The 25,427-nt window shown below is 36.1% G+C and overlaps 3 protein-coding genes across 8 annotated transcripts in view; 1 reads left to right on the top strand and 2 right to left on the bottom strand.

The window, feature by feature from the left end:
* Positions 1 to 25,427, bottom strand: part of LOC307173423 (uncharacterized protein) — a 308,702-nt gene that overhangs the window by 233,147 nt on the left and 50,128 nt on the right. The gene's annotated exons all lie outside the window — the stretch shown is intronic.
* On the top strand, positions 109 to 6,387 carry prrt1b (proline rich transmembrane protein 1B). The gene is made up of 4 exons (XM_079897089.1): positions 109 to 375; positions 1,900 to 2,483; positions 4,890 to 5,018; positions 5,106 to 6,387. The coding sequence occupies exons 1-4, from the start codon at positions 366 to 368 to the stop codon at positions 5,250 to 5,252; spliced, it is 870 nt and encodes a 289-aa protein (XP_079753215.1). The 5' UTR covers positions 109 to 365; the 3' UTR covers positions 5,253 to 6,387.
* sh3glb2a (SH3-domain GRB2-like endophilin B2a) lies at positions 6,360 to 24,013 on the bottom strand. 4 transcript variants are annotated; one of them, XM_079897085.1, is made up of 12 exons: positions 23,849 to 24,013; positions 23,406 to 23,547; positions 20,999 to 21,127; positions 16,398 to 16,531; positions 16,228 to 16,320; positions 13,185 to 13,247; positions 12,915 to 12,938; positions 12,236 to 12,325; positions 11,154 to 11,254; positions 10,061 to 10,075; positions 9,762 to 9,972; positions 6,360 to 8,031 (listed from the first exon to the last, which is right to left on the bottom strand). In XM_079897085.1, the coding sequence occupies exons 1-12, from the start codon at positions 23,909 to 23,911 to the stop codon at positions 7,924 to 7,926; spliced, it is 1,173 nt and encodes a 390-aa protein (XP_079753211.1). In that variant the 5' UTR covers positions 23,912 to 24,013; the 3' UTR covers positions 6,360 to 7,923. The 4 variants fall into 4 exon arrangements, with proteins under 4 accessions (XP_079753211.1, XP_079753212.1, XP_079753213.1 ...); XM_079897086.1 differs by lacking the exon at positions 10,061 to 10,075; XM_079897087.1 differs by lacking the exon at positions 12,915 to 12,938.

The raw sequence follows: 25,427 nt of genomic DNA, 5'->3' as shown, positions 1-25,427 counted from the left end.
ATATATAAAATATATATATTATATATGTACATAATTATTATTTATATTATTATTATATATTTTATGCATGACACATGTGTCTATAATAACAGACCAACACGTGCAGGTATTCTCACAAGGACACTCAAACACACGTGCAAACACACAAGCACACAGCATCAGTCGTCAATTATTAAACAAACATGATACTGTTCAGAGAGAGAGAGAGAGAGAGAGAGAGAGAGAGAGAGAGAGAGAGAGAGAGAGAGAGAGAGAGAGACACACACACACAGCTTCTTCACACATCTCACCTGAACATCCACACACTCCCGCTGGATATTTCCCACAGGATTATTCTGCTTCTCGATGAGCTCTGACCGTCGCTGATGGACACAGGTAAAATCATTACACTTTATCATTTACACTTTCAGTCCAGATCAGACTTCTGGAAACTTCTGTTCATCGTCACATCAGAACACTGCGAGGCTGGAAAGCGTCCAAGAGCGTTAGTTGCGTAAATCTGTTTATAAAACACACACAGACTACACGGAAAACAAGAGTTTTGATAAGAGATCAAGAGATCATTTTATGAACAAAAAATATTGAAGATAAACTACAAACAATCTAAATGTTGGGTAAAACTTTAGTTAATGCATTAGTTAACATTAACAATGAGCACTATATTAATTCAGCATTAGTTAATGTTAGATTATAAAAAGTACAATTGCTCATTGTTAAAGTCAGCTCACAGTGCATTAACTTATTAACTAGCCGAGAAGAAGAGCCTTGAGAGTTCACACTAACAAGCTCAATGAAACAGTTCCTCATCTGAAGAACAGAAACGGGTCACCTGATCAAACATTTCCATTTCTGAGGGTTTAGGGGCTTGTGTGTCAGCTCTGAATAATTCAGGGGCTGTTTTGAGGTGAAGGTTTCTCCACGAGACTGACGTTTCAAGTAACTCTCAGGTGGAAGATTACAGGTCGTGTGTGTAGCATCTAAACTAACAGACAAGAGCAACTAGATTTGTGTATTGTCTAAAGAAAACGGCCAATGCCAAAGCACTCGTGCATTCCTCAAACTTTCATTGAGTCAGAATCTGATACGTTGGAGTCGTTGAAAGTTTTAGGTCAGTCTTTTTTTTTTTAAAGCAGTTAATACTTTTATTCATCAATGATGCATTAAATTGATTTCAAAGTTACAATAAAGGCATTCATAATGTTACAAAAGATTTCCATTTCAAATAAATGCTGTTCTTTTGAACTTTTGATTCATCAAAGAATCCTAAAAAAATAACATTTATCACGGATTCCACCCAAATATGAAGCAGCACAACTGTTTTCAACATTAATAATAATAAATGGGGGGGTATTACTTTACAATAAGGTCTCGTTTGTTAACAGTAGTTAATGCATTAGCAAACATGAAATAATGAGCAATATTTTTAAGCATTTATTAACTGTTCATTGTTTTTTCATGTTAACTGTCAACAAATATGACTTTTAATTTTAAAAAATGGATTAGTAAATGTTGAAATTATCATTGACTAAGATTAATAATGCCGTAGAAGTATTGTGCATTGTTAGTTCATGTTAACAAATAATGTTAACAATTTAAATTTTCAACGAAATATTTTTCAAGTAGCAAATCAGCATGATTTCTGAAGGATCATGTGACACTGAAGAGTAATGATGCTGAATAATCAGCTTTGATCACAGGAATAAATTACATTTTACTATATTATCACATAGAAAAGAGTTATATTTCACTGTTTGACTGTATTTTTTGATCAAATAAATGCAGCCTTAAAGAGCAGAAGAGAACATTAAAAGAATCTTACAGACCCCAAACTTTTGAACAGTGGTGTAATATAAAGTAAATCTGAAAATAACATCACATTTAACCTCCTTCGTTCATCAGCCACTCCTCCGAACTTCCCCGATGATCCGCGACGGCTTCATCAAAAGCCTCCTGGGCTCCAAGAAACTCCTGATTCATCCACACAGCGAGAGCCCACGATCCTTCCCAGCGTTCCTGCATACGACTCCATCAGCATCCTCACCGCCGGCCCGACAAACGACACGGACAGCATCCAGACGGGACACCCGGTGACCGACGGAGACAGCATCCAGACGGGACTCCCCGCGTACGACACCGACAGCAACCAAACGGCCCATCTGGCGTACGAGACGGACAGCAACCGGACCCTGAACCCAGCGTTCGACACGGACAGCACACACACACTCCACCCCGTGTACACACTGGACAGGGGGACCATGGAGGGAGTCCCGGGGCCTCCTGGAGGAGACGGTCCAACCTCCAGCATCTCACTGACCCCACCTCCATACACCCCGCCGGATCCGAAAACAGCCTACCTCATGTTCCCCTCACCGGTGACACATTACCCCAACCAGCCCGTCATCACATGTCAACCGGGAGCCAATCCACCGGCTTTCTACCAGCCCTCCTTCCTCCCGCCCGCCACATACCCGTCCTACACTATAGTAAGATCACGCTCTATCTCCAAACTCTAGGGATGCACATTTTGGCCGATACTGATAACCGATAATTATTTATATTTGAAAGCCGATGACCGTTATATTGGCCGATAAACCTTAATCCAAATTTTTATATAATTTTTGAGAGCCTGATTACAAAAACAAGTCTCACCATTAAAAACCATGTCCCAAACACACAATCATGTTTTCATTATAACTTTATGTAGCCTATAAATACTGGACTTGTGCTGCACATGTTGCACTTAACTATATGTGACCCTGGATCACAAAACCAGTCACATGGGTCAATTTTAAGAAATTGAGATTTATACATCATCTGAAAGCTGAATAAATAAACTTTCCATTGATGTGTGGTTTGTTAGGATAGGACAATATTTGGTAGAGAAAATCTGGAATCTGAGGGTGCAAAAAAAATCGAAACATTGAGAAAATCTCCTTTAAAGTTGATCATTTATGTTGGCGATTGTGCTGCATTCACTCACAAAAATACAAGTTTTATATATTTACGGTAGGAAATATACAAAATATCCTCATGGAAAATGATCTTTACTTAATATCCTAATGATTTTTGGCATAAAAGAAAAATTTATATTTTTGACCCATACAATGTATTGTTGGCTATATAGATAAATATAAATATATAAATATCCCAGTGCGACATGTGACTGGTTTTGTGATCCAGGGTCTCATATTTTCCTTTTTTGAAGTGATTCCAATCATATTTCAAGCGATTTAAAACCATCATGACTAACAGTGCGCATCTGAAGTGTCTCAGCTGAAGGAAATAATACATTATTTATCGGCTTTAATATATCGGCCACATTTTCTCATCGGATTCGGCCCGATAACGATAACATTAAAAATGAATACCGAAATGGTGGCCGATATATCGTGCATCCCTACTACACTCATAGACCAGGCTTAAGCTAGTCCCAGACTAAAATGCATGTTTTGGTTGTTTTAACTGAAAGCGACTTGCATTGCCATTGTTTTGTCTCAAGATGCACATCAGTAATATTTTTTTTCTTTTTCAAAGATGTTTATAAAAGCTTAAATGTCTAAATTGAACTAATGCCTAATCTTGGCTTAATCTAAACCCTGTCTGTGAAACCAGGCCATAAAGACATAAATTTGATGTCTAATAAAAAGCTCTTGTCGCATGACCCAAATATTTAGGCCTAAATTTATGTATTGAATTGCATATAAAATTCCCATGCATTTGGAATACACAGTTTTAGCATAAACTAATAAAGTGTCTGTGATGCAAATGTGCAATGCACTCAAGAAAAATCATGGCATTGTTTATTATTAACTATATTAGCATCTATTTGAGTTCATTTAAATCATATTTTCAAAATGCATTTATTCAAATAACTCAGAATCAGCATAAATCTGTTCATTTTTGAAAACTATAAAATTTATACACTTAAAAAGCATGTGGTCAAATATGACTTGCTTAAAATGTATGAGATTGAAACAAAATGCAGCAACTGTTTAAATGTAGCTAAATAAGTTTATATATATATATGACTTTATTTTACTTTTAATGGTTTTAGTTTTAGTTAATAATAATAATTCTGCCCAAAGATATTAATTTTGAATCTCTGGAAGGGATTTATAAACTATTTCTGTACGTGTTATACGATTTATGTTTCGTGCTTCAGAATTTCCGTTAAGGGAACATATGTGAGCATCAGTCCTCATTGGTTTTCACAGTGCATTGTGGGACTTTTAGTGAGTGAACATTTCATGATATATGTATGTTTGAAACAACTTGCATTGAATATAAGCAAGTTCATTCATGTTTATGAAAACTGTAAGGTTTCATTTGTTAACATGAACTAATAATAAAAATACATCTAAAGCATTTATTAATCTTAGTTAATGTTGATTTCAATAATGGAGCTTATTGTAAAGTGCTACCGTTGTCTCTTTAAAATAGAACAAAATCTTTCAATTCAAGTGTAACACTTTACCATAAGGTTCATTAGTAAACATTAGCTAATGTATTAACTAACATGAACTGACTATGAGCAATACATTTGTTACAGTATTTATTAATCTTTGTTAATGTTAGTTACAGCTGTTCATTGTTTGTTCATGTTAGTTCACATTGCATTAACTAATGTTAACAAATACAACCTTTGCTTTTAATAACGTATTAGTAAATGTTGAAATTAATATTAACCAAGATTAATAAATGCTGAAGTATATTGTTCATTCTTAGTTCATGTTAACTAATGAACCTCACTGTAAAGTGTTACCAATTCAGGTTATTCTTGGTTATAAGTAAACCATGAGTCACTTTGGATAAAGCACATCAACCAAATGACTAATGATTAGGTCTGGAGCCTCAGGTCTAGTGATTGTTTATTTGTGGATGTATTTCAGTACATGAACGGGCCGGCGCTGGGAGAGGAGCAGCCACCCGTACCCAAAGATTACCTGGTGGAGTCTCTGCTGGTGACCATCTTCTGCTGCATCATGAGCGGCCTCGTCGCGGTCATGTACTCGTATGAGGTCAGCACCTGAAACACACTGCATGATGAGTACAAACACACACACACAAACCATATTCATGAATCCTGACCTCTGACCTCTCTGCAGACGCGTGCCGCGCTGGCCAGGGGTGATATCCGTGAAGCTGAGAAAACGTCCCAGAAGGCTCGTCTGCTCGTCATGTTCAGTTTGATGTTCGGCCTATTTGTTTTTGTGGGCTGGATTATTTATGTGGTGATAGTTCTTTGTGCATAGAAACTATTGACAGATAAAACATTTATTCACACAATCAACCGCTCAAAAGTTTGGAGTTGGTAAGAATTTGTGTTGTTTTTGAAAGAAGTCTCGTTCTGCTCACCAAGCTTGTGTTTATTTGACCAAAAATACTGTAAAAACAGTGAAATATTATTGAATATATTTTAAAATGTAATTTCAAAGCGGAATCATTACTCCAGTCTTCAGTGTCACATGATCCTTCAGAAATCATTCTAATATGATGATTTGATGCTCAAGAAACATTTATGATTATTATCAATGTTGCTTCATATTTAGTTTTTCAGGGTTTCAAAAGAACAGTATTTATTTAAAATAGAAAAGTTTGTAACATTATAAATGTTTTGATGCATTCTTGCTGGATAAAAGTATTCATTTATTTTAAAATATCTTCCTGCTCAAGCTTTTGAACGGTAGTGTAACAGTGGAGAGGAAACTAGTTTCACAGCATGGAGAAGTCGTTTGAACGTGTCACTTCTCATTCTATACTATTATTCTCAAATGTGGAAAATTGTAATAATCACGTCATTAAAACGCTGAAATAACACTAATGAAGTGCATCTGAAAACAGCGTCCAAACGTTTGACACAGAAAACTGAATCTCCTGTATATATAGCAGTGATTCTCGTATTAACAGCACAAGATTTCCCCTGTTGTGTGAGATTTAAACACTGAAGTCTTACATTGTAAACAGATTTAACCTTGACTTCCTTGTATCAAAGTGTATTATACTGTGGTATTTCAAGTTTCAGAAGCAAATCATTGATAGAGTTTGTATTTACATTCAAAGGTCTTAAAGCAATGAAGTGACAACCAACTCTGAATATATCATTTCTTCCTAGAATCGGAAATGAAACACCTTCCTGTCACTGGTAATAAACCTTGTGCCTTTGTTGACTTTATTACACGAAGACTACCGTCATCTATAATTGCTAACAAACAGAATTATGTGTACAGTCTCTCTGTGATCATCTAAACATCTGTCATACGCACTATTGTGTGACATTTATGTAGTCACACCATGCAGCACTCAGTTAAAAAAAGCTATTTATGTGTTTAACTGATCAGTGAAGACCTTGAAAAAGATATATATCAATAAAATGACTTTTATTACATTATTAAGCCTGATTCTCTCCGCATGGTTTGGAGAGCCCGCATTAAATACAATAAAGAGAAAAAGAGAGCTGGAAAAACAAGAAGTGACCACCAGAGGGCAACCAAACTTGGCTTATGAATTTATGAACTCAGTTTTGGCCATTATACATAAAACCACAGTGATTTGCAATAAAAATAAAATAATAAAATGATCATAAATCGAATAATACAATAAATACTGCACACCGAACAATATCTAAATAACGTCACAATGTCTAAAATGTTTAGCTGCACTTTGGCACTAAAAAAATATAAATAAATAAATAAATAAACAGGAAGTAAGCTATGAAGCCAAACTCTAAATACAGAAAGGTCTGAAATTAATTTAAAATAAATACATTGAAAGGCATCATATAAAACTGGTCGTGCAGTGGGTTCATAAATCAATCAAGTATGGTTTGAATCAACAGAGCAATCTTGGGTTTCAGAAACTATATAAATAAACAAAATGATCATTAATATAATTACATCAGCCAGAATAGTTTGAGAGGTGATAAAGACGAGACTTAAAAGAACAATGGAATGTGGCGATAATAGTTACAATACATTTCTGTAAATCATGTCAAATTGGGCCTTAAAATTGAGATGCTTAATTTGTTTACATTTTGTCTAATTGAAAGAGATTAAAAAACACTTAAGTGGCACATACAGTGGCACATTTTCTGAGTGGCTATTAGTGCACTGTCAGCTTCATCATGCATGAAAAACAAGAATTTAAGGCTGGAGATCAACATTCATATTCTGGACACTGCATGGAATATTTAGTTTGACGTTGTTTGCAGTGATGAACGTCTTTATGAGACGCAGTTAAGGCTGTGTTTCAGTTAGGCTTTATGGAGGTCATTCGAAACTAACTCAGTGCAAACGTGTTAGTGCTTAGACGGTGTAGATAAACATTTAGTTTTGAGCTTAGATCAGTGGTCAGCTTCAGGAGAACCTGAATAAAGATTATTCACTATATTAAAGGCAGAAAAGACATTCTGACTGACCACAGAACAGTTTCTAGTGCAGAAAACAGGCACATACATGCATGTGCTCGTAATGAATGTTTCAGGCATTTGTGAATGAATTGTTAGTTTTGTAATGGTGAATATTTGTGTGTTAGTCTGAAATTTAAAAAGAATTATAATGTTTATGAATTATAATGCTGACTAATACCTTGGGTATTAACATAATTTAATAATTCATAAGGGTTTGATGTTCGGTATTAAAAAAAGAAGGACGGATTATAATCTTACTGTGATGCCCTGATTTCCACTCAATATTCATGAGATTCTCCAAAATCATGTTAAAACTGTCAGAGACACCGTGAACATCTTAAATATTAAAATCAAAGAGAAATAAAGCCCCTGACATGCATGTAAACATACAATAGTTTGCTTTTCGGTAAATAAACCCATGCATGGGTCGATCTCATAAGCGTCCATGATTCAGTTTGGGTGTTAAAGCTGGAAACTGTGTGTCAGGACGTGGAAGAGTGTGTTTGTCTCTCGCCTCTTTAGCTCAACAGCTCCAGATATGTAACAGGCACCTTCCCCTTCTGGTTTCCTCTCTCTCCGATCAGCCAATCAGAGTCCATTCCAGGCACTGTGTACACTGTGATGAGCTGATCGTCCAATCAGAGGATGGAGAAAAACATTTCATCAGTTTAGAGTCTAAATGTCTTTTAAATAAATAGAAGGGTTGAATTAATCAAAATTCTAATATTCAACAATATTCAAATGTCTGTTTTTTACAATATTCACAATATTTAATTTTGTCACCAGCAAAATTAGTGTGAATATATTAGGGATGCACCAATATGAAAATTCTGGCCGATACCGACAACCGATTATTCTTTATATTTAAAAGCCGATAACCAATATTTTGGCCGATAAATCTAAATCCAAATTTTTATATAATTTTTGAGAGCCTGGTTATAAAAACAAAAGTATCACCATTAAAATCCATGTCCCAAGAACATGATTACGGTGATGTTCTGTATAATTAATAAATAATTTTATGTAGCCGATATGACAGACTTGTGCTGTGCATGTTGCTCGTAAATGTATTTTTCCTTTTTGAAGTGATTCCAATCATATTTCAAGCAATTCAAAACCATCAGTGTGCATCTGAAGTGTCTCAGCTGAAGGAAATACTACATTATTTATGCATTTATGCTTTAATATATCAGCCAAATATCGGACCGATAACGATAACATCAAATAGAACATTATCGGACAATACCGATATGGTGGCCGATATATTGTGCATCCCTAGAATATATTTGAATATTTAATAACACCAACTGTAAAGTATATTAGCACTGAGTAATATATATAAAAATGTGATATATTTAGTAGATCCAACTTTACCTGTGTACATACAGTACACTCACGTAAAGCAATATACAGTATATAGCACATCTCAGATGCGTGATGGTTTATATCATCGGAAAAATGTAAACTGCACTATTGCACAGCTCTAAATATAAAGTTTGATTTATAATATATCCAGGTTTATCAGGTTTATTAAAGCGATATATAAGATATAGCACATCTCAACTGCTATATTAACTATATTATCGCCCAGCTCTTTATATAAAGTTGAATATACAGTATGAGTATGTCCATCTTTATCTGCATGCATACAGTATACTTGCATAGGACGATATAAACTTGAATCGTTTCAATCTGTAAACTATATTATCACCCATCTGCTAAATGTGACTTTTAGAATATTAAGACATTATCATCATGATTTTCTGTAAAGTTGCTTTGAAACAATATGTATTGTGAAAAGTGCAATATTAATGCATTTAACTTGACTGAATTAACCAAACCTATTAATATGAAATAGAAATTTAAACTAGCCAATATAAACTATAATGTCTATAATGCATGACATCTCTGTAATGCAGGAAACTCAGTAAGAAATAATTTAGGGGGCGGGACTTGAGGATACAGTTTTATGCGGTGATATTTTTTAAGAGATTACATAAAACCTTGTAGCCTGGGAAAACCCAGACTAACTTCCGGCAAATTTAGATTTGCTCTGCAAGTAGTGGCAAAGAGCCCATTCAAGCCGATTTCTAATCCGTCCAAATCGAGACACCAATCAGAAACGTTGAGGCGGTGACGATCGCTCTGATTGGTTTTAGGTCTATCCAATTGCGCCCAGAGGCATTTGAGTGACGTCTGTTGGTGAAGCCCCTTTGGAAATGAGTTATTAATGAAGCTTTGCCAGACCATAACTCAGTTACTACTGAGAATGGTCTGGTTTTAACAAGGCTAAAAACCTTGGTTATCTTTGGACGTTAACATGAGTTTGAACATCTTCCAGCAAACGTCTGCTCACCTCATCAGCCATCAGCGAGAGCTCACTGGAATCTCCAGCATCGTAGCCATACAGGACTTTGGCCTTGCGTGTGCCGCTGGCGGGCGGCTGCACTTCTTCGATCTGAAGAGCGTCTGTGTCTGGAGATGGAGAGTTTAGAGGCAGGACGGTGGACGGGTCTGTGGGGCTGCCGACACCGGGGGAGTTCACCTCCAGTGAGTCGGGGCATCCTCTGAAACACAGAAGATTGACGGAGGAGAGGCTATGAGGGCTCTGCTGACTCGTGTGTGCACTGAAAAGACGACAAACTCAAAACTCACATGTCTCCGCTGGAACTGCGAGCAGACGATGGGAAAAGCAAAACAATCATTTAGAATAATGTCATGTGATAAAGGTACACCAAGTCATATTTTCCACTGTAAAGTAAAGATTTCCTCTTTAAGAAATGGTAACACTTTAGTTTAGGGTCCAATTCTCACTATTAACTAGTTGCTTATTAGCATGCAAATTACTAGGATATTGGCTGATTATTAGTACTTATAAAGCACATATTAATGCCTTATTCTGCATGACCATATTCTACATCCCTTAATCCCAACCAATTCCTAAACTTAACAACTACCTACTAACTATTAATAAGCAGTAATTAGGAGTTTATTGAGGTAAAAGTCATAGTTAATCCTGAGAATTGGACCTTAAACTAAAGTGTGACCGAAATCTTTAATTTAATGGGTTGCGCTTTACAATAAGGTTCCATTTGTTAACTATATTAGTTAAAGTACACATATTAGATGGTCAGATGGTCCAGTTAGTTGTGATTGGTCGTGCAGAAAACCAAACAGCCATTACCATATCTGAATTTCAGCTCCAGATCTTCCTCAGCACTTCACACACAGTGCAGCCAATGGACGAGCATTTAGCAAATGTGTTACAAACCTACATGCGTTCATGCAGGAAGTGAGACTGAATTACTGACGACTCGTTTCAGTTCAGAATCACTTCTTTCTTTTAGGAGACAAAAACTCTATTTATCTGCACTTTGATCTGTGAAACTATGCAGAGCTTTTACTTTGACAAACAGCTCTATTACAATACTTTTATTATTTATTATACTTTTATTATTATTATTATTTTATCTACATTTATTAATCTCAGATCATGTCCATTTTAACATTTACTAACATTTTCAAATCAAAAGCGGTCTCTGTTGACATTAGTTAATGCACAGTGAACTAACATAAATAAACAACGAACAATTGTATTTCTATTAACAAGAAAAATATTGCTCATGTTAGCTAATGAGACCTAATAGTAGTGTTGCCATTTAATGTTATATTTTTAGGACTGTTGAATTTCAATGACCGTTTTTGATTTTGTGCATGCTAAACATCATTAAATATTAGATCTGCTCACCTGCCCAGCTCTCTCTGCAGCTCCTGCATGTATTTGTGGCACTGGTTGTAATACACCGTCTGCGCTTCCACAAACTCACACAGGCAGCGCAGATGATTCACCTGCGCAGACACAAAAGACCTCATTAAACTGTACAAACACAGACTGCACTTCATTTGTTTGCATAAGGATAATAGATATTTAAGCTTGTTGTCAGAGTCTTTTGAAATATGATGTTTTGAGTTTCAAAGAGTGCATATTTTGAGAGGTTATTAAGAAAGCCTTTAAGCCAATCCTGGCAATGAAGGTTATCCGTTTAAAGTGTCTTGTTTAACGTTAAACTGTTCAAACAAACACTTCTGATCAGGTGTGTGTAGGGTTGGACATCGTTTGAATCTTAGTGATTCTGATTCTTAGTGATTTCCAGTTTCGATTCCAAAAAATTAAGCATATTTTATTTTATTCACTTTATTTTGTGTTTTTGCACAAAACATTTTGTTGCAGCTGAATAAGAGCACTTATGAGGAACGTTGTCTATGGTTTTAACAGAAATACCACAGCAAAAAACAACTAACTAATATACATTTTAAAAATGATTAAAGACAATTAAAGAGTCAGTAATAAAATAAGAACAAATAAACAAAGTAGCAATAGTACAAATAAATACAACTGAACAAAAGTGCAAGTTTTTCAGGTTGATCTAGTGTTCAGGTACAGAAATTGAAATCAAATGAAATCAACTGTAAAATAACACTGCATAGTCTTCACTTTATAAATAATATATAGACTTATTACGGTTACAAAAGTTAATTAACATTTGAAAGGCTGCTGTCACTTTTACACAGAATGCACAGATTCAATACACTGTTACACACACTTTTCTTTCTCAACTGTTTAAGACAAACCTGACTGTATTTACAATGATATTTTGACATAATTTTGAATTTGGCTGTTCAAGCTCAAAAAAAAAAGGTGAAAGAGAACTCAATTCAGTATTTATGCACTATATGAGAGCCCCTTTTGGTGAGTGCACGAGTGGCGAATTGTGAATTGGTGTGTGTACCGTGTGTTAATGCAGCATGCAGTGTGTAAACACGACTCACGTGTGTGCTGCTGATGCCCTCCAGGAGCAGTCTGGTGACCTCAGCCTGTCTGTCAAACTCTGTCTGAGCAACACGCAGTTCATGATCCGCCTGCATCAGAGAGAAGGAGACATTGCATAAGCAACATTTGCATCGAAACGCTGATCAGATGAAAACATAAAATTAATCTCAAGTTCATATTTGAGTCAAATGGAAACAAAAACAAGGAAATAAATATATTTTGATTTATTTTACATGATTTGTGTATTTGTGACATTATTTTTATGATTAAGAATCTCAATTTCCTCTGAATTTAGTTAAAAACAGCAACAACAAAAAAATCTATTTTTTAATGATTTTCATTACCGAATTACAAAATGTTTTTTTTGGCATAGTTACGAAAATAATCTCACCACGCAAAACATTTTAACATTCTTCACCATTTAAACTTTGTGCAAAATATTTACTTCATACTAAATATTCGATGCATAATATTTAATTTCTTATTTTGAAATATGACCCAACATTTCATCATGAGATTCAGTCAAATTGAAATTCAACTAACTTAATTCACTTGTGTGTACAAAGTGCTCTGTGATGACCTGACGAATTAACCACAACCAAACCAGAAGACAGTAACAAAACATTTTTGACAGAATATATTTAAACATCAATATATATGTGATGATGCCACGCTTACTTTATCAAGCTCCTCATTCCAGAGCTGATCAGAGGAGAGAAAAAATGCAGATAATATAATTCAGAATGCTGACCAAACTATAAATGTGTAATAAAACTGTTCAATAAGCTTATCATGGTAAAATAATCATGACGCACAGAATTAGCACTTTTGACAACAGAATGTCAGGATATTGAATGACAGGCTGTGTCTCATGAATATTGACACTGGATATGTAATAGAGTATATGTGTGTGGAGGAGGGCGTCTCAGACAGAGAAGATGTTCTCACCGCAGATGCACTGGCAGACAGCACATAATTACGCGGTCTGGTCTCTTGAAAGTCTGGAGCAGCCTGAAACAGACAGGAACACACTTTGATGCACTCCTCATGCCAAAACACAATCAACAAACACGTAATGCTGCAGATATTTTAGGAAAGAGACTGACTGGCTCCACTGAACTATGGGAAGAAAACTGCTGGTCATTGTGGGATGCTTTTAAATGCCATGCATCAGAACAACAGATAGATTCAAAGATCAGAATAGTGTGCGTAAGCTTGTTCAAATCTAGATGATATTTAGCTGATCTTTAAAAAGTATGATAATGAAAGCATCTGATCTTTGATCTTGCGGAAAAGCAAAATAAAGAAATAAGTGAACTGAAATAATGCATTTTTTTGTGTGCATTTTCTATAAATTCTGTTGCATTAATAAATCCAAAACAAAACAATTAGAGTGGGTATTTATTGTTATGATATGATGGAATAAATGATCACATGATCGCTGACATATTGCAGAAAATTAAGCTTGTTGCAATGCATTTGGGAAATTTGGATTTTTAATGTTTTTACTCTGATACATGTAATTACATCATATCATTTAAAAGTAGGTCTTATGTAAATCCTGGCAAGTGGAGTGCATGAAAAATGAAGGAACAAAACTGAAAAGTCTTTGTCGCTGTCATTCAAAAATGTTAAAAAGGCAGAAAAGCATAATGAGGAAATTTACTGCGATACTCACTTCTCCCTCACACTGTGAAGGTTAAAGCAGAGACACGCGGTTAGTGCTCATAGTGTCAACAGGGGAGAAATCGCTCAATATTCACAACAAACACGAGGAAGAGACTAATGTCAAGTGATGCTATCAAAGCATGACAATAAGGAAGGGGAATGAGAGGGTTGGGAATCGAGAACTGGTTCTTATTAAGAACTTGTTACATAAGAGAGGCGAGTTTTCCAGACTACCAAACCTGTAAATGCAGCGTACTGTGAGCGACATGACACTTTTGAATTGTTTTTACAGATGTGGATCATGTTTTTCCTCAAGAATTATACTGCTTATTTCTGATTTGCCATGACTTTTCTGTTGATTTCATCATTCGACAAAACTTGAGGTCAGTAAATGCAGTAAGACTCGTTTTGAAAATCATTATCTGTTATTTCTTCCTCAAACGTCACCTTTATTTTTACAGTGCTTTATACAATAGAAATTGTTTTAATTAAGCTTCAGTAATAAGCAGGAAAAAAAAATGAATTAATGATGCAAACTTCAAATTAAAATTCCACTGTAGAGAAGCTGTAGCTGATAATAGTGTCATTAATATTATTAGAAAACACTGTTATGCCAATGATACTCAGCTACATTTCATCAAGACAAGTGTGTTAAAGATATTAAAATATTGGATGACCAGTATTTCTGGTCTATTAAATTCGGATAAGATTGAGATATTGTTTATTGGACTAAAAACCTGCACACAGAATCTCTTCGAATACAATTTGCATCTAGAAGGATGTACAGTTACTACATCCTCTACAGTAAAAGGGATGGTTCGGAGTAAAATTAACCTAAGGTCCTTTGCACCATGACCTCGAGCCAAACACCCCCCCAGAAGCCTTTTTTCCCCTTGGTCGAACATTATTAAAGTTAGAGCTTATTTAGAGATATCAGCCGGATGGCTTAGTGCAGGCGCTAATGGATCCAAGGCTGTATCTGGTAAATTACCCCACTAATAATGCCTGGAATGGTACTAAACTTCTACAGTAGTACAAATAGGTTCTGTACTCATAAAACAAGGCATTGGAAAGTTTGTAAGTACATCAGGAGTTTATTTAAATGACGGCTCATGCTACCGCTAACCCCAGACGTCGACGTCACTTCCGTGATTTGGGAAAAGCCTGTAAAAGTCCTGGCAGAAAGCGATGCATAAGGATGTAGTGTAACGACGCCCAGTTCCAGGAATGTACTAACATTCTGGGCATTATTAGTGGGGTAATTTACGAGATACATCCTCCTTGGATCCATTAGCGTCTGCACTAAGCCATTCGGCTGATATCTCTAAATAAGCTCTAACTTTAATAATGTTCGACCAAGGGAAAAAAGGCTTCTGGGGGGGTGTTAGGCTCGAGGTCATGGTGCAAAGGACCCTAGGTTGATTTTACTCCGAACCATCCCTTTAAAGACCTGGGTGTTATATTAGACAGCAACTTGTCTTTCGAAAATCTTATTTCATATGTTACAAAAACGGCTTTCTTCCACCTCAGAAACACTGCTGAACTCCAGAACATGCGATCTGTTTCTGATGCAGAAAAGCTAGTTCATGCATTCATGACCTCTAGACTACATTACTGTAATGCATTACTAGCTGGTTGACCTGCATCCTCGATAAACAAGCTACAATTAGTCCAAATTGCAGCTGCGAGGCCTTTACCAGGTCAAGAAATCATGAACATATGAACATATAACACCAATTATATAATCTCTACACTGGTTACCTATTAAGTTGAGTATCAATTATAAAGTATTGCTACTGACCTATAAAGCCCTAAATGGTTTAGCTCCTGTGTATTTAACTGATCTTCTATCACCTTAAAATTAACTCTGGGCTTCTGGTAGTCCTAAAGTCCACTAAAGGAGGGAGAGCGTATTCACATTAGGCTCCTAAACTCTGGAATAGCCTTCCTGATGATGTTCAGGGCTCAGACTCTCTCTCCCGGTTTAAATTTAGATTAATGACGCATCTCTCAAGGCAAGCATTCACATAATGTATCTCATAACCTTGTACTCCAGTTATATCTGATGAAATGCACATGATTATCTTTCGCTTGAAATGTTATGAACAGCAGTTACACTAATTATTTTTCATTTTCTTTTCTGTTTCTACCTCGGGATGCCCATTATTTTTCAGCTCAATTCAGTTAATTGCTCATTCAGTTCAGTTTCAATAATAAAATCTGATTGCGTGAAACAGAATCAGAAATGCTAAATCCCCTATGATTCCCATTCCTAGAGAAAAGAGAGGGTAAATGAGGAGAGGACAGGGTAAATAAGTCTTACAGCCGCTTTGGCCTCCGCTGCTCTGGCCTTCTTGAGTCGGGCTTTACAGGCGTCGAGATCCAAGCGCCGATTCTCCAGGAGCCGCCGCTCTTTCTGTAAAGCCAAGAGCATTTCTCAATGCATCAGAATCGTGCTGATTAACAGAGATACGATCATATAGTCAAACTCACAGAAATGGTCCTCCAGTCTCCCTCCAGGAAGTTGCGCAGGGGTGTGAGGAAACTGATGGATGAGGTCTGCAGAAAGTCTCTCTGAGCGCCGCCCAGTCTCCTCTGGCAGTCGCCCACCTTGATCAGCGTGCTTCCTACACACATGAGTCAAAGTGTGGGCAGATATAGAATAAAAACATTTCCCAGTGTTTAAAGAGCATTAGTTCATTTGGTAACACTTTACAATAAGGTGCATTAGTTAATGTATATTAACTAACATGAACTAACCATGAGTGGTTACACTTTATTTTAAGGTGTCATTGTTACAGTGTAATTATATATTTAAGTACTGAGTAATATTAAGCAAATATATGTACTTACTATAGGGTTAGGGTAGGATTAGGGTTTGGTTGAGGGTTAGTTGCATGTAATTATGCCTAATTTACTGTTATTACTATGGTAAGTACATACGTAACAAGGACACTGTAAAATAAAGTGTCACCCCATTAGCAATACATTTGTAGCTGTATTTGTGAATCTTTGATAAAGTTAGTTAGTAAAAATACAGCTGTTCATTGTTTGTTCATGTTAGTTCACTTAATAGAGATTTTAATAGAGTATTAGTAAATGTTGAAATTAGCATTAACAAAGATTAATAAATGTGCAGTTCATTAATAGTGCATGCTAACTAATGTAGTTTACTAATTTGAACTAATGAACCTTATTGTAAAGTGTTACCAATAATTTGAATGTCTTGAGTGCAGTCCATTTACTGCATTGCAATCAATGCAGAGTTTGTTTGTTTGTTTTTTAACAGCATGCCAGCCTTTTCATTATAGTAAAACTATATCAGATTATATAAAGCGTTTCCACTGCAAGTGTAAATGCACAGATTTGATCTTTTGGCCATATCTGATTTTTTGGCCCGCCTGTTTACATTCATTTCAGACACGACTGGTATCCGATATCTGTGTTTACATTAAAATTATAGTGGGTGTATAAATCGCAACGGCTTGCAATAACTGCGGTCATGAACAAAAGACAAAGAGAAAATCACTCACTGCTCTTGGCTGAATAACTTTTGTAGTGTTGTGGGATGTGTCTCCAATGTGTTTAGTTTAGGACAGCTCAGTGTGTGTGTGAAGAGAGTGAGTGAGTGCGCGTGTCCGAGACGCGCCCTCCCCCCTGTATGATCCCCATGAAGCAGCGGATGAGAGTGGTGTGTGAGAGTGATACGGTGACCGGTGCAGGTAGTTAGCTATGTGCAGTGTATTTCAGTGCAGCCAGCAAAATAAAAGCACCTAAACTCTTCGGCAAGACGGCCTCTTTGTTTTTATATGCTACCATCACACTAAACAGCGTGAAGTTTAGGGAGTTAACCCCGGGAGGAGAACTACCGGCCCTGGAGAAAACGGATCTCCCCTGGGTCTCCCAACCACGGTTAGGAGACAGAAGCAGGAAAGGTTAACAGTAGCTTTAATAAGAATCAGTATATATTTAATTCATACAGTGAAAACTAAGCAGTGTTTTATTTTTACATTTGATTATTCAGTTTCTGTCGTTAAATAACCCCAATGTAGGATAACCTGAACCCCTAAACCCCGTGGTTTACACTGATGTTAAAATAACACTTCTTATGCTACAGTAAAACACTGATGTTCACTTTCAGAAGCTGTAGGGATGTTTTCTCGTCACAAAAAGATGTGAAACACGTATGTAGGTTATATCATTTTAAATACATTTTAAAGATAATTTAAGTTTATTTTACACACTTTAAGCATTATCGTATCGCATATCGAATATCGCATTATTTTTAACCGCATATCGCAATTTTCTTCAATATCATGCAGCCCAAGTAGAGAATTATTAATAGGCTATAATTCATGTCGGTTGGCCATGATTGTATGCCAGCATGGATAAGATAACAGCTGTCATGGATGTTTTGCAGCGCAAAATCTGACCGAACGGATCTGTACAGGAAAATAACAGTAATTTTCGTTTGTTATTTTATCTACAGCTCGTTAGATCTAGAATTCTGAAACAAAATAACACAACATTAGAAAGCTATCTTTGTGGGCCAATGTGTCGCCCTCACCTTGTGGAGGCGTGGAATTCAAAGGGGAATAGGATATACGCGTTTAGACATTGTCGGATGTCCAAATATCGGATATGAATCTGATTTATAACCACATTTGGAAGTGGCTCAGATTGTATGCGTAAAAATCGGATATCGTGCAGATTTGTGAGCTTACACATGTGCAACAAATTCTGATCCATGTCAGAAGTGAGCAAAAAAATAATTAATTGAGTTTGTTCATGGTGTATAGATCCCACTGTTTGCCATTTGTTATTAATATAGGAATTAATTTATGTTTTAGATCCATCAGAGGTATTGTGCAATTTTCGAGGTCTGCTAATAGCAATCAATGGAGAGATTCGATGTGGATTCAAAATGGAGATGGCGACGAATCGTCACAGCTGGTTGAGAGAGGGAACAAACACACATTAGTCGGAGCAGCTGTTCAGCCCACTGAATCAATAATGAATGATGAACGCCTCTTTACATCTACAGCACACTCTGTGGTTTCAACTGCGAAATTGAATCGGCTGATCTAATCTTGTTTGATCTAAAAATAAAGCTTCCATGAAACTAATCAAATGTAATTCAATGAGTATTCATTGATCATGTGACTGGGTCAGATGTTCTTAATGCTCTGTGGATCATCTCAAATCCTGCTGGAGAATATGATCATCAGGTTGTGTTCATTGCGGCTGTCACTAAAGTGAAGGAGACACTCACCAAATACTGAAACATTCTCAAATTGTTTAATATAATGAGTTAAAAACTGCATTAAAATTAGAAAAACGCAAACAAAAGCATTTAAATGTACTGTATGTGGAAATTATAGCGTGCTTTCTTGACATAAGCAAACCTAATTAATGGCCTACTGCAAATGCAGTCAAAAGATTACAGGAAAAAAAGACTCTCCATTAATTTTACAAATAGACACTTGAAGGTTTTCTACTTTAGATGGGCTGTGCATTAGTCCCGTACTTACAGAGATCAGCCGTGTGTTTCCCCTCACACTACAGCCCGTCCTAAAGCATGTGGTCAGTCACGGGACGTTAATGAGCCATTTAAAACCACTAAGTGCACTTTAGTTTGAGAAGAGAAAAACCAGAACGCCCAGTTCCCTCTCCACTGTATGGATCTATTAGATATTAGAAGTGCAACCAAACACAGCAATAAAAGCATTCATATAGAATACAAAAAAAAAACTTCAACACTGGAATTCATATTTATTCACTTATTAATAGTTATTTACTAATATTATATATACAACAATCCATATTTAATGTAGTCAAGTCAAATTTATTTTTGACAATTTTTGACAATACTAGCTAAAATCATTGTGTTAGTGTTTATAATATCTTGCCTTATAGCCGGATTTAGTAGATTAGAGCTGTGCGATACAATATAGTCACATTTTACAATGATACAATCAACCAGCTGAGATTTGCTATATAGGCCTAGTATACATACAGATGAAACTCGAAAAATTTTAATATCGTGCAAAAGTTAATTTATTTTAGTAATTCAACTTAAAAGGTGAAACTAATATATTATATAGACTCATTACATGCAAATTGAGATATTTCAAGCTTTTATTTGTTATAATTTTGATGATTATGGCTTATAGCTTATGAAAACCCCAAATTCAAAAATCTCAGAAATTTTGAACATTTTCATAAGCTGTAAGCCATAATCATAACAAATAAAGGCTTGAAATATCTCACTTTGCATGTAATTTTCTATATAATATATTAGTTTCACCTTTTAAGTTGAATTACTGAAATAAATGAACTTTTGCACGATATTCTAATTTTTCGAGTTTCACCTGTATTGCTCTACGCAAGTATGATGCATGAATGCGAATAAAGTTGGACGTACTTATGACCCTTTATATAAAGTTGTATATATTTTTTTTTGTTTTTGTTCATAGTGACAGATGAATTTTGCACCAAATTATTAATGTTTTTTTGATTGCACACATGACCTTTGGCGCATCTTCATATCTACTGAAAGTTATAAAAGGAAAATCTCTGTGGGAGAATGCTGGCCAGGAAATGACATCAGACACTGCTGTGACCTCTGACACTATTGATCACTGCGATGGGGAACATGCATGGAGAAAGATGCATTGGTTTGTCTGTTCCCACACAGCCTGCAGGGAAAACCCATCAGAGACTGGGAAATCAATTCAATCACTGAAAATCTTTCTGTGCGGTTTAATTATTCCACCACTTAAAGAGCGCACCGCTAACTAACCTATTGTGTTTACAAATGACATCTACAAAAGCAGCGTTACAAATGTCACTGAATTAAATTAAGAGCAACGTTTGAGAGCCAAATCAATGGATTTGTCCTCAACCCAGCCGTGTTCAGCTTATTCTACTCTTACAGACTAAATAAATCAAGCATTTACTCTTGGCAGCCAAAACTGCAGGTTTGTGAAGATGCAACATTTGCTAATTAATATGCATTGATTTAAAAAAGGGATGCATGAATGCAAATTGTGAAGACACATGATTGGTGAACATTTCTGAGTTTGGATTCTTACCATACGGGGTTCCTGGTCCGAACTCCTTCGCTGCCTCCAGCATGAACTGGCCTAATATTTCTCCATTCGTGGCTCGCGGTGGAATCTTCCGGTCAAGCTTTTCATACAGGAACTCTTCGATGCGAGCACCTGACACACACACACACACAAATAACAAGTCAGGACTCCAGACTGCGACATTTTTACATTTTTTCCTGCTGGTGTGACTAAATTTTGTTAGAGGAGCCACTAATACACTGCTCAACTGATAAGACTTGCCTATTTCTGTTGCATAATGTGAGAAACATCGAACGACAAACGAAACGAAAGCAGAATGAAACCGTGCTATCCGCCTTAATCCTGCGCCCCATGACGCTTTGCTCGAATTATGGGTGTAACTTCCGTCAAGCTGTAAACAATCAGTGAAACGCTCGCTCTATGATATGTTAAAAAAGTGTCACAATGAGATGACATTAATCTACTCACCCTGCAACCATCGAACATTAAAAGCAAATTTAAAAGTGTAAATGCATCAACGAGGTACTTTCAACAGACCAAACAATCCCAAAAGCGCGAGTCTTTGGTTAAATATCACTGCAGTAATATATATATATATATCTGTGTTATGTAACCTATGTTGCCTTAATCAAAAATGTTCATTAACTTTAGCATTACGTGATGCTATTTCAAAGTGATTTCCGTCATTTTGACTCATAATAAATTGCATTTACCTGTGAAAACAAACCTGGAAAGAGACGTGATGAAAGAGATGAAACACAGCTCACATATTTAGGCAAAAAAAAAAAGGGATAGTTCACCCAAAAATGAAAATTCTCTTTCTATCATAATTTGCTCACCATCAAGTTGTTCCAAACCTGTATACGTTTATTTGATCTGGTAAACACACAAAAAATATATTTTGAAGAATGTCGGTAACCAAACAGTGGATGGATCCCATAGCCGCTTTCCGACCTAGTAGTTACAGGAACTTAGTTCTAGGAACTGTCCACTTCTAAACAGTTCTAAGAACTACTCTCCCCCAAACTCGGTTTTGCTGTTTGCGTTCGCACTGGCCAAGTGGCCATAGGAACTGGTAGGAGGAGTTAGGGAGTGACGCAAGCACGCTGACTTTTATTTTGACGGCGTGACGGACCTTTATTTTGGCAGCGCTGAGAACGCCAGAGCAAACAATGCTCGCATTCTCTGTGTTCATTAGTTAGCAATCTGTCTAACAGTACTGTTTAATATCTTATTAGATAGAACTGTTATAGAAAGTAGACAGTATATGAAAAAAGGTTATTAGCCTATGCCGTGTGGTTGGTGTCCAGTGTTGCTAGCTGAGCAGAAATACATAATCATGTTTGGCTTGGTCCCCTCAAAGCTGCGTTGGGTTTTCTCTTCAGCATAAAGGTTTAGAGACCCATCTATCACTGGTTTCCATGTTTGTATAGTTAGTTTATGGAGTAAATATATAGGCTATAATCTGTGTGTTTACATTCTAGCTGTTTTAAAAATGGCGGGTGCTGGTGTTCCGCGTGCGTTCGGTCATCAGCGTACACTAACGTCACGGGTAGTTCCTATAGTGCTGGTTTAGACCCTACTCTGAAGTAGGACCTTAATTAGTTCCTCCAAATGGAGTTCCTAGAACTAAAGTCGTTCCTAGTTCCTGCGGTGCGAACACGCCGACATCCGGGTACTTTAGCCAATAGTTCTAGGAACTGTGAAAAGGTTCCTCCGGTCGGAAAGCGGCTATTGACTTCAATATTACGGAAATAAAAAATAAAAAATCATGTGTCAAAAAAAAAGTCAGTGGTTCCCCACAATTGTTTGACTACCGATATTCTTCCAAATATGAAGATATGACCCTGGATCACAAAACAAGTCACGAGTTGCATGGGTATATTTGTGGCAATAGCCAAAAATACATTGCATGGGTCAAAATGATAGATTTTTCTTGTATGCCAAAAATCATTAGGATATTAAGTAAATATCATGTTCCATGAGGATATTTTGTAAATTTCCTACCGTAAATATATAAAACATGTATTTTTGTGAGTGAATGCAGCACAATCGCGAACATAAATGGACAACTTTAAAGGAGATGTTCGTTTTTTTTGCTCCCTCAGATTCCAGATTTTCAAATAGTTGTATCTGACCAAATATTGTCCTATCCTAACAACAAACCATACATCAAAAGGAAAGCTCATTTATTCAGCTTTCAGATCTCAAAAAAATGTTTTTACCCACGTGTGACTGGTTTTGTGGTCCAGGGTCACATATCTTCTTTTGTGTTCAGTAGAAGAAAAAATGCATACAGGTTTGGAACAACTTGAGGGTGAGCAAATGGGCATTTATAATTTTGGTCGAACTGTCCCTTTAATTGAAGCGTATTTAATTGTGTGTGTGTGAGTTCTGGGCTCCTGCTTACCGGGGTTTGGCTGCAGCAGAACTTCAGTCTGTCTGTAGATTTTCTCGGTCCAGTTTTTGGTGCAGTCAGCTCTGGACAGCAGACTCTCAAAGTGAGTGTCCAGCTCGGTCTTCTCAGCCTGTCCCAGTTTCTCCTCTGTAAACTGGAGCAAAAGTAACGAGATCAACGAGAATCTGTCATATTCCTGAGAGGAAACGCATCAAAATAATAACAAACACCCTAAAATATCTAAATAAGCCTCATGTTCTATCAACATCACCATTTAACTGTTAACGTTACATAATAACTAATAATTTTTTTGTACAGTGGATTTGTGATGATATCTGTAAAACGGTTTCGTGTTTTGCTGTAAACGCAGAGTCACGCGCAACACATCAACTGTCTACGACACTCTGGCCGTTGCGTTTAAACTCATATATTTATCCATACACGAGGCTTCTTACCTGAACAGCCCGAGAGAAGAATATTCCAGCATCTGTAGCGAGTTTCCTCACGTTGAAATCCATGTTGTAAGCGGAGAAAGAGGCGGAATCCCCGCGGCATCAGGCGCTCCGCAGAGGCCAGTGTGTTTCTGTCGCTCAACCGTTTCTGTAGTTCACTGTTATTCCTCTAGAGGGCGCTCAACGGCTCACAGACGCAATACTCTAGCATTTAAATCTCAGTACGGTTTTAATTTTTCCTGTTGGAAACGTTTGTGTATGTAAGAGCATTATCGTTATAATCCGTAAATTCTAAGGATTAATATCTTATTTATTAAGCCAGTAAATCAATAATCTCTATAAAATGACTATCGGTGACCACACTCACACTGTGATTGGTCCATTCTAGCTGCGCTGAGAAAAGATACAGGAGTCACGTGACTTAACGCTGTTTCTCGTTTTAGCATATATCCAGACATTAATTTAGTCCAGAATTTGACACTGAGAAGCAAATAATGAGATAAATATTATTTTAAATAATTATTAATTGTTAAAATAATTATTACGGACCAATTACTGACAGCTCCCCACCTATTTGTAAAACTATTCCTGCAAATATCCATTCTTCTTATAGCTCTATGGGCTAGTGTGTGTATTTAATGTGTGAGGCATCATCAGTCTAATTTAAAGGGCAGTTCCACAGTTTAGAGCACACTTTAACATGTATAACATTATATTCATGAATGCTCTTTGGAAAGTGATTGATGTGGGTAATAAGTTAGACAAATAAACATAATATTCACTTTTTTTATTTATTTTTTTATTGAAATTTTCAAAATTACAGAGTTTGATATCAAGTTCTTGACACAATTCTTTTACACATTTTCCACATTTGGTAAGTATAACTTGAAACAACAATAATTTGAAAAAAAGAAAAGAAACAAACAAAAGATAAAGGGCATCACAAACATAAATTCATTTAGCAGCGATACAGATCTTTGGGCTTTTCGATTTTTTTTAAAAACTTTACAGACTCAAAATACATTTTAAATATTCACCTTTGTTTCATGTGGTATATAATCATTCAATGCAACCCTAAAAATGAGAGTAAACACATGAAATATGTTCTTGGAACGGATGACATGGACTAAAAACTCTGGTTTATTGTACACAAAATAAAGACTGCTCCATACATCAGACTGACACACTGTCCTATTATACACCACCTACAATTATTAGATAAAAATAGCTTATAGTGAATTACAGTTAATACTTGTACATATTAGAATGATTTCTGAAGGATCTTGTGACACTGAAGACTGGAGTAATGATGATGCTGACAATTCAGCTTTGATCACAGGAATAAATTACAGATTTAAATATATTCACATAGAAAAGACATTTTACATTTTTGTAATTAATAATTTATGTACAATTAAATGTAACAATGTAACAATATTACTGTTTTACTCTATTTATGATCGAATAAATGCCTTGCTGTGCATAAAACATCTTTCAAAAACATTAAAAAATCTTAATTATTCTAAACCTTTGACATATATATGGTAAATTAGTATAATTTACATTTTTCCCCAGTATAGAT

The sequence above is a fragment of the Squalius cephalus genome (genome assembly GCF_949319135.1).
Source record: "Squalius cephalus genome assembly, chromosome: 16".
Taxonomy (NCBI): Eukaryota; Metazoa; Chordata; class Actinopteri; order Cypriniformes; family Leuciscidae; genus Squalius; species Squalius cephalus.
The sequence above is the reverse complement of the archived record's forward strand: the minus strand, read 5'-3'. Positions and strand labels throughout refer to the sequence as shown.

Bases quoted from the DNA above. Each gene is read 5' to 3' on its own strand.
- prrt1b (XM_079897089.1), top strand. The intron at 2,484-4,889 runs GTAAGATCACGC...GATGTATTTCAG, and splicing joins CATACCCGTCCTACACTATA to TACATGAACGGGCCGGCGCT. The intron at 5,019-5,105 runs GTCAGCACCTGA...ACCTCTCTGCAG, and splicing joins CGGTCATGTACTCGTATGAG to ACGCGTGCCGCGCTGGCCAG.
- sh3glb2a (XM_079897085.1), bottom strand. From the start codon at position 23,911: ATGGATTTCAACGTGAGGAAACTCGCTACAGATGCTGGAATATTCTTC. The intron at 21,128-23,405 runs GTAAGCAGGAGC...TGTGTGTGTCAG, and splicing joins TCTGCTGCAGCCAAACCCCG to GTGCTCGCATCGAAGAGTTC. The intron at 12,939-13,184 runs GTGAGAACATCT...TCCTCTGATCAG, and splicing joins TGTCTGCCAGTGCATCTGCG to CTCTGGAATGAGGAGCTTGA.